The 8,952-nt window shown below is 49.5% G+C and overlaps 1 protein-coding gene across 1 annotated transcript; it reads left to right on the plus strand.

Annotated features, from left to right (window-relative positions):
- Nucleotides 1–2,851: 2,851 nt before the first annotated feature.
- Nucleotides 2,852–3,610, plus strand: LOC135398428 (uncharacterized). Its single transcript, XM_064629834.1, has one exon. The coding sequence runs from the start codon at nt 2,852–2,854 to the stop codon at nt 3,608–3,610; it is 759 nt and encodes a 252-aa protein (XP_064485904.1).
- The last annotated feature ends 5,342 nt before the right edge of the window (nt 3,611–8,952 follow it).

The raw sequence follows: 8,952 nt of genomic DNA on the forward strand, positions 1-8,952 counted from the left end.
TACAACTGGGTCATTGCCCTGGCATCTGTACTTTAGCGCAGCCTTCACATGTTCAAATTGTCTCCGTCTCACAGGGGACGTCCGGAAGACACCAGTGGCGAGTCGGATGCCTTCGTGGTGGATGGGGTCCAAAATCCTCAATGCCGAAGGCCGCGCCGAGCCATACACGACACTCCCGTACTCAATTACTGATCGTACAACCGAGTCGTAGACCCGCAACAGTGTGACTTTGTCGGCTCCCCACGATCGATGGGACAAAACTTTGAGTATGTTGGAGGATTTCAGGCACTTCTGCTTTATACAGGGTGTTTCAGTTAAATCCCCGGGCTAAATAATTCGCGAACCGGTGCACCAATCGAATAACTTTCTTTTTTACAAGTATCTGTCCAATACCGCCTACAAGATGCGCACCGCGTGAATGAGCGGGAGGCGCTCATTATTTAAATAAAAATGCAAATGAGTTTCGTAAAAAAGCGTAACTTCTAAAGCAGGGCGCTGTCGGTATTAAAATGGGTGCTACCCCTTTTGGGACCTTCAGTGGACACCTTTCAGAGAAAAATCTGCCACCGAAGCGGGTCATTTGTTGCAGTAATTAATTGGTTTCGGTTTACGTATTTTTGTCGCGGCTGGTCGCGGCGAAGCGCAAAAAGACGCTCTTGCACTCCCTTATCCATCAATGAATTACGTCCTTACACCAATGAATTACACCAATGAATTACGTCCTTTTGCGCTTCGCCGCGACCAGCCGCGACAAAAATACGTAAACCGAAACCAATTAATTACTGCAACAAATGACCCGCTTCGGTGGCAGATTTTTCTCTGAAAGGTGTCCACTGAAGGTTCCAAAAGGGGTAGCACCCATTTTAATACCGACAGCGCCCTGCTTTAGAAGTTACGCTTTTTTACGAAACTCATTTGCATTATTATTTAAATAATGAGCGCCTCCCGCTCATTCACGCGGTGCGCATCTTGTAGGCGGTATTGGACAGATACTTGTAAAAAAGAAAGTTATTCGATTGGTGCACCGGTTCGCGAATTATTTAGCCTGGGGATTTAACTGAAACACCCTGTATAGGTTATGTGTGGCACAAAAGACAGCTTCTTGTCAAACACCACCCCCATAAATTTTTGCTCATCAGAAACTGGTAGTGTGTTGACACCGAGGAGCAGCGAGGGCTCAGCAAATGTGCCTCGCCTCCCCCTAAAGACAACACACGCTGTCTTTTGCGCGGAAAACCTGAAGCCGTTTTCATCAGCCCACTTAGAAAGATGGTTGATCGTGAGCTGCACTTTCCTCTCAGCTGTCGAAACCTGGACGTCTACGTAAAGGAAGTACTGGACGCCAGGTTGGATGGCTCTCGCTATCGAGTTCATTTTCACAACGAATAGCGTAACGCTCAGCACAGACCCCTGCGGAACCCCGTTCTCTTGTACGAAGATGTTAGATAAAATGGAGTCCAGACGGACACTAAACTTTCTATTCCTAAGGAAATTCTCAATGCACCTGTACATGCACCCTGCGTGGAGATCTTGCACAATCCCGAAGCGTCATGTGGTATCGTACGCCCTTTCGAGATCACGGACAAGGTAAATATAAATAGTAGCGAAGGCGGGAAAAAATACGAAATCTGTGTTAGCAACTCTGCGCCCTTCATGATATACATGAGAGCGTGGCTGTTGAGGGGCAAACTACGAAGGTAAACAAAAATAATTTAATCGGAGGCGCGAATAATGCCTGTACTAATACAATATGCATGTTTTTAATGTAGCAATTCGCGCGATCTGCCAGAAATACGTAAGATTATAGACAGAGCCGAGTACTCTTCCGGTTTGTGTCGCTCTCCATGTTGTTAGCCACGACTTTGCTGTACGTTGACTGCGCACTTTGTGTCTGTTCATAGCCGTTTTCTTCTTCATCGTCGTCTTTTCAATTTGAAACCACCAACTTGGGACATTCCTCGGGGGAATGCCACATTTCAGGACAGTAGCCAGCTTTTCTTTATTTGAGTGTCAAGAATGTGGACAGTACTGACTTTGGAACTGTCGGTTCCTCTTCCTGCCTTTGCAATGTTTGTGGGTGCGTGTGAGGAAGCCTTCAAAGCCAACGTCAAGACATTCCTCACCTCCCAAGGGGTCAGGTCCAAGCTGTGTGAAGCGTTGGACATACTTGTGCCAAAGACATTGAGTGTGTTTTTCATCCGTGTATGATGATCTATTTCACTTTTTTCTGGTTTGCACGAGAAAGGAATGAAGAAGTACGAAGTAGTACGTTACGTCAGAAGGCACTGCAGCAGGCAGCGAGACTAAGTTCGTAATCTCTGCACGTTGTTGTATTGTAGCCAGAAGTTTTCTTTCCATGCAAAGGGATATGCATGGTTCTGTTGTCTATCCAGTGCTTTCAGTTGTAACCTAGATTACACATGATCTCTTGTAATTCTTTCATTCCTGTGAAGCATACGATTTGTCAAAGTGCACTTTTGCACATAGCTACTTACTGTGTTATTTGTATTTTGACAGCCATGCAGAGTTCAGTAGTCTGTGCCAATTATTTATATGGTTAGTTTGTAGTGATCCAAGAGACAATGAAGTGCTGACTACAGCACGCTCACGCTTCTGGAGCCCGTGCTCCGAATAAACACTTCTCTTCTGCTGCCGCACTGGCCGTTCCGGTTGTCTCTTTCTCTGGCTCCGGTCGAGCTCCCACATCTGGTGACCCGAACGTACCGAACGTCTCCATGACCTCCCAGGGTGGCACCGACGCGCCAGCCCCGGCGCCGCACGTCAATTCCGTCGCGGTCCGACTCCCTGCATTCTGGCCCGCCAATCCCTCAGTGTGGTTCTTGCTGGCAGAATGCCAATTTCAGCTCGCCGCACCTCCGCGTGCCTCCGCACCACCGCGTACCACCCTGCCTCCAACGGCTTGGTGGAGCGTTTGCATCGGCATCTCAAGCAAGCCCTGATGGCCCGCGGCGCGCCCCAGCACTGGACCGAGAACCTGCCGCTGGTCCTCCTCGGCATTCGCGCGGCCTTGAAGACTGACATCCAGTGTTCCTCCGCGGAATTGGTATACGGCACTACCATCCGCCTACCTGCTGACGTGTTTCAAGTCTCCCCCCTGCCGCCCGATGCCCCCTTTGACTACGTGCGCCGTCTACAATCTACACTCTCCCGCCTTCATCCTACGGCTACCCGCCCTCCCCCGCCGTCGCCGGGATACCTTCCCAAGGCTCTATCTGAAGACTCCCACATTTTCCTCCGCGTGGACAGGCTTCGACGGGCTCTTCAGGCCCCATATTCCGGCCCGCACAAAGTGCTCCGTCATGGCACGAAGACCCTCGTCATCGACCTCAACGGCAAGCCGGAAACGGTGTCCATAGACCGCACCAAGCCAGCCTTCATCGACGCGCCCTCCGTGCAGGCCTTCGACACGCCTCTTCCATCGGGCCCGGTGTCCCCCGCCTCGCGCCCTAAAAAGTCCATTTCCTGGGCTCCCTTGCCTCGGACAATCCTTCCAGTCCCCCCGAGGGGGAGGGTAGTTTGTAGTGATCCAAGAGACAATGAAGTGCTGACTACAGCACGCTCACGCTTCTGGAGCCCGTGCTCCGAATAAACACTTCTCTTCTGCTGCCGCACTGGCCGTTCCGGTTGTCTCTTTCTCTGGCTCCGGTCGAGCTCCCACAAGTGTTTGTACACCTGTGTACATAGATACCTAGCATACACTTTCTATTTTGAACCTTCAGCAGTTTGCCTATTCTTTGATACGTATTAACCTGTGTACCTGTGTACATAGATCCCTAGCACGTAATTTTATATTTTGAATCCTGCGCTGAGTTCAGTAGTTGCGTGCAGGAAGCAGTTATGCGCAGGGCTAAGCACCTTGTGCAGCTTGCAAATCTACACCACATGGCAAAATGTGCACAAAATAGCAGAAGCACAGAACATTGTCGATGCTTTGACATTCCTTTATTACAAAACTGCTGTTGTAATCAAAGTAGAAGTGGTCATCAGCAGGGTGTGTACACACTGAACAAGGTTGTCATTGCTGGAAGCTAATACTGTTGTGCCAGTTTTGCAAGATAAAGTATCACAGACTTCTAAAATGAGCTAATGGACTTGTGCCTTCTCATTCCCCCATAGCATAGCCACAAACTGTGGGCAGACATAGCACCACACAGTATGCAAATATCATATAATGTGATCTTCAAATGCAAATATGTTCACTTCCACCGTCTTTGTACGAGAGATATGTGGAAAGTTCCAGATGTACATGAGGACAGCTATAGCAGCATGCATTGGACATTAAGGTCCTGGGCCTTACCTGTGTTTGCTGTAATTTGTACATTATCCTTTCGTGCTTATTCAGTACATGGACTGTCATACTGGTTATTTTGCACATTATTCTGTCGTGGGTATTTATGATGAAAGATGGAAGTCACTGAAAAGTCACTGTGTTCCAGCCTCAGAACATCAATTGTCTCATGTGGGTATTTATACTGTTTACAACGGCATGGCGAATTTACCTGTGATAAAAGAAAGCAAGCCCCCACCTGGTCTCCTGTGTCCTTTGTTGCACGCATGTCGCTAGTGTTGATTCTTCTCTGTTTACAAATTGTTTGAGTTTTTGCTCTTGGATTTGCTTTCAACAGCGGTTCTGACATTCCGCGGCTCGACATCGCGATGGAACGCACGCGCAGCGCGAGCGCCCGCCCCGCGCTATACGTAATGGTGACGTACCAGGTGACGTCATTATGACGGAATTTGTACTTTGCCCCGCAACGGATGGATAGCGCTGACGGTCTTTATCATGGCCGCCCTTGAAGACGTGGTGGCCAATGCAAGCTTCGCTACCATCTATATTTACCTTGTCACGGATACGCAGAATTGCCCACGAACAAAAGCCTCTCTGATTAGCCTGCCTCAAAGTTGCCTGCCTCTTCCAAAACATATACGAGCCTTGCATTTACCATGCGCTCAAAAGTCTTCACAAGGCAGCTGGTTAATGCGATGGGGCGATAACTAATAGCAGCTTTCCCTGGCTTGAGAACCGGAACCACTTCGGCTAGCTTCCAGGACAACGGAACGTTGTGCAGTACGTGCAAGACAGTCAAACTGTCACCACAGTGCGCACAAGCTGGCGGATCCTGACCTCTGAGTAGGTGGTGATGCGTGAGCCATGTGTGTCCAATCCTCAATCTCGCGTAAATAACTTCGGCCGATCTGTTGATGTGTTCAGTCCGATGCGGGGGGGAAACGTGTGGCTGTGTGAGGTGTAGCTTGTTATTTTCTTCCATGTCCCACTCCTGCTGCTACTGTGTGCAGACAGCTCTCTTTAACACTGGCAGGATGTCTTGGTAGGGTAGTCCTAGAGCTGACTCCTCTTGTGCCAACGCTCGCCGAGCCTCACGGTCGGCTCGTTCATTCCCCGGGATCCCAGTGTGGCTGGGGACCCAGCAGAGACAGATTGAAAAGCCTCGGGAACAAAGTTGAGTCGCAAGCGCTCGTACTCGCTTGAGGAGGTGATTCTTGCTGTCATAGCATGAAAGCAGCACACGCACAGAGGTTACCGAATCGGAATAAATTACTAAATTTTGAAGGTCGTTTTGCTGAATGTGCCGCAGAGCCAAGAGAATCGCGTAAAGCTCTGCGGTGAAAACTGTGGCGTTCGTGTTCAGGCGTGCCGTCATAATAGAATCACCTTCAAGGGCAACGGCCGCCACACCATTGCTTACTTTAGTCCCATCAGTGTAGATTGCATGGTGGTTCCCGAAGTTACGGTGAATCTCCAGGATTGATTGATTGATTATGTGTTTAATGGCACAAAGGCAACAAAGGCAAAGGCAAAGGCAACAATCTCCAGGAATTCCTGGAGAATGACAGTGTGTGCAGTGGACTGTTTGTCAAACTGTGTCATTTTTAAATTGGATTGTATGAGATGTCTCTGCCAAGGCGCAGCATCGAGGACTGCCTGCTGCAGGGGAACGCCAAAGGGACTGAATCCAAGACGGGAACTCGCCGCCTGCACACGAAGCGGGAACGAGGGTACAACAGAGGGCCTTGCAAGGAAGAGTCGCTCCAGAGCGGGGTTCACACTAGAGTGTACAACTGGGTCATCGCCCTGGCATCTGTACTTTAGCGCAGCCTTCACATGTTCAAATTGTCTCCGTCTCTCGAGCGACCATTCATTGCCCTCAACATGTATGTAGGAGTATGTTGGAGGATTTCAGGCACTTCTGTTTTATATAGTTTATGTGTGGCACAAAAGACAGCTTCTTGTCAAACACCACCCCAGAAATTTTTGCTCATCAGAAGCTGGTAGTGTGTTGCCACCGAGGAGCAGCGAGGGCTCAGCAAATGTGCCTCGCTTCCTAGTAAAGACAACACACGCTGTCTTTTGCGCGGAAAACCTGAAGCCGTTTTCATCAGCCCACTTAGATAGACGGTTGATCGTGAGCTGCACCTGCCTCTCAGCTGTTGAAAGACTTGATGCCGAGTAGGAAACCTGGACATCGTCTACGTAAAGGGAGTACTGGACGCCAGGTGGGATGGCTCTCGCTATCGTGTTCATTTTCACAACGAATAACGTAACGCTCAGCACAGACCCCTGTGGAACCCCGTTCTCTTGTACAAAGATGTCAGATAAAGTTGAGCCCAGACTGACACGAAACTTTCTATCTCTGAGGAAATTATCGATGCACCTGTACATGCACCCTGTGATACCACATGCGTGTAGATCTTGCAGAATCCCGAAACGCCATGTGGTATCGTACGCCTTTTCGAGATAAAAAAAACACGGATACGCAGAACTGCCCTCGAACAAAAGCCTCTCTGATTTGTGATTCTAGGTGGAGGAGGTTGTCCTGGGTGCTTCGGCCCGAACGAAAACCACTTTGGTGTTTGTCAAAGATGCCTGCCTCTTCCAAAACATATACGAGCCTTGCATTTACCATGCGCTCGAAAGTCTTCCCAAGGCAGCTGGTTAATGCGATGGGGCGATAACTAATAGCAGCAGACGGGTCTTTCCCTGGCTTGAGGATCGGAACCACTTCGGCTAGCTTCCAGGACAACGGAAGAGTTCCTTCTCTCCACACACGGTTAAAAAAGTGGAGTAAGATTTGTTGCGACTGGGGTGTTAAATGCCGCAACATGTCATAGTGTATGCCGTCAGGGCCAGGTGCAGTGTTCTTTCTTGCCTGTAAGGCTCTCTGAAGTTCATGTGCGTTGAAGGGTACATTGTAAGGTGCTGTATCTTGTTTAGGTTGCTTAATGATGCGTTTTTCAGCAGCAGTTTTGTGTGACAGGAAACGCTGGCTGTAATGCGAGGAGCTAGACACGTGTTCAAAGTGTCCGCCAAGTACGTTAGCCTGTTCCTCCAAGGACGTACAGGGAACGCCATTCTGTGAAAGACCAGGCACTGTAAACCCTTTGTATTTCCCGGAGATCTTATTGATACGGTCCCACACAACCTTGGCTGGAGTTCGCGAGTTCAATGTACCCACAAACTCCTTCCACGAGTTGCGCTTGGCCTCCTCCCTTGTGCATTTGGCTGCAGCACGATTCCTTTTGTATTGGATCATGTTGTCAACTGTCGGGTACCGACGCAAACGAGCCCACGCCTTTTGTTGTTCCTTGCGCGTCCGCTTACAGTCGTCGTTCCACCAAGGCTTTGAACGCTTGGGCAGAGAGGACGACGTCTTGGATATGGATTGTGTAGCAGCATGTATTATCGTGTTTGTTATGAATTCGTTGGCCTCGTCGATACTCATGTTGTCAGTGTTGTGTAGGGTCAGGTCAGCCAGCACGCTGAACACCGCCCAGTTCGCATCCTGCAGCCTCCAGCGGGGTTTTCGAGTACACAGCACAGCATCATCACACTGATACTCGACCCAAGTTGGAAAATGGTCACTGCCATAGGTTGATTGATTATGTGTTTAATGGCACAAAGGCAACAAAGGGGTTTTGGACCACGTGCCACTGCAGATCTTGTGCAATGGTCGCACTACAGATGGAAAGGTCCAATGCAGAGAATGTCCGTGTTGATGTGCTGCAGTATGTTGGTTGTGTTGTGTTCAGGAGTGTGATGGAGTGGCGGAGGAGTAAATCCTCAAGAAGTCTGCCCCTCGAGTCCAAATCTGAACATCCCCACAAACGGCTGTGTGGATTAAAATCCCCCATAATGAGGAATGTTGCTGCCAGCTGGTCTAAGAGATCTTCGATATCCTGTCGCTGCACATCTGCTGCAGGAGGAAGATATACTGAGCAGAGCGTAAGTGGTGTAGAGAGATTCAATCGAACAGCCACAGCTTCCAATGTTGTTGTCAACGGCACCTCAACTGCAGCAACAGACCGGGATGCTAGAATCGCCACTCCACCTGAGGATCGCGTAACCACCGGGCGATCCCTCCTAAACATTTGGTATTGTTGGAACGGATTTGTGTGTCCAGAGTTCAAATACGTCTCTTGGAGGCAGACGCCAATTGGCCTGTGCGCCTCCAGGAGGTCATGCACATCATCAACATTTGGAAGCATTCCCCTGCAGTTCCACTGCATGAAAATCTTTTGCGTATTCAGCATGTTTGGTGTACTTAGGGCGCTTGCACCCTGGCTGGCCTTCGGTGACACCTTCTGCGAATGTCCTCTACCTCGACCCGGCTGTTTCCCCTTCTGTTGATCTGGGGAATTCTGAGGGGTTGGCGATGACTTCTGCGGCGTGCAGCAGTCATCGACATCCATCGACTGGGGTACGGTTTGGACCGAGCCCTCACCGCCCCCATTCCCTTCGGAAGAGGTATTGATTGATTGATTGATTGATGTGTTTAATGGCACAAAGGCAACAAAGGCCATAGAGCGCCAAAACCATGGTGAGCGTGTCGGAGATGATTATGGGAAAGATGATGTGAGAGAGAGTGTGTGGTAGTTAAAATCTATCTACAGGTATGAGCGATGACGAGGATA

Source organism: Ornithodoros turicata, chromosome 6, assembly GCF_037126465.1.
Source record: "Ornithodoros turicata isolate Travis chromosome 6, ASM3712646v1, whole genome shotgun sequence".
In the NCBI taxonomy this organism is placed as follows: Eukaryota; Metazoa; Arthropoda; class Arachnida; order Ixodida; family Argasidae; genus Ornithodoros; species Ornithodoros turicata.

Bases quoted from the DNA above. Each gene is read 5' to 3' on its own strand.
- LOC135398428 (XM_064629834.1), top strand. From the start codon at position 2,852: ATGCCAATTTCAGCTCGCCGCACCTCCGCGTGCCTCCGCACCACCGCG.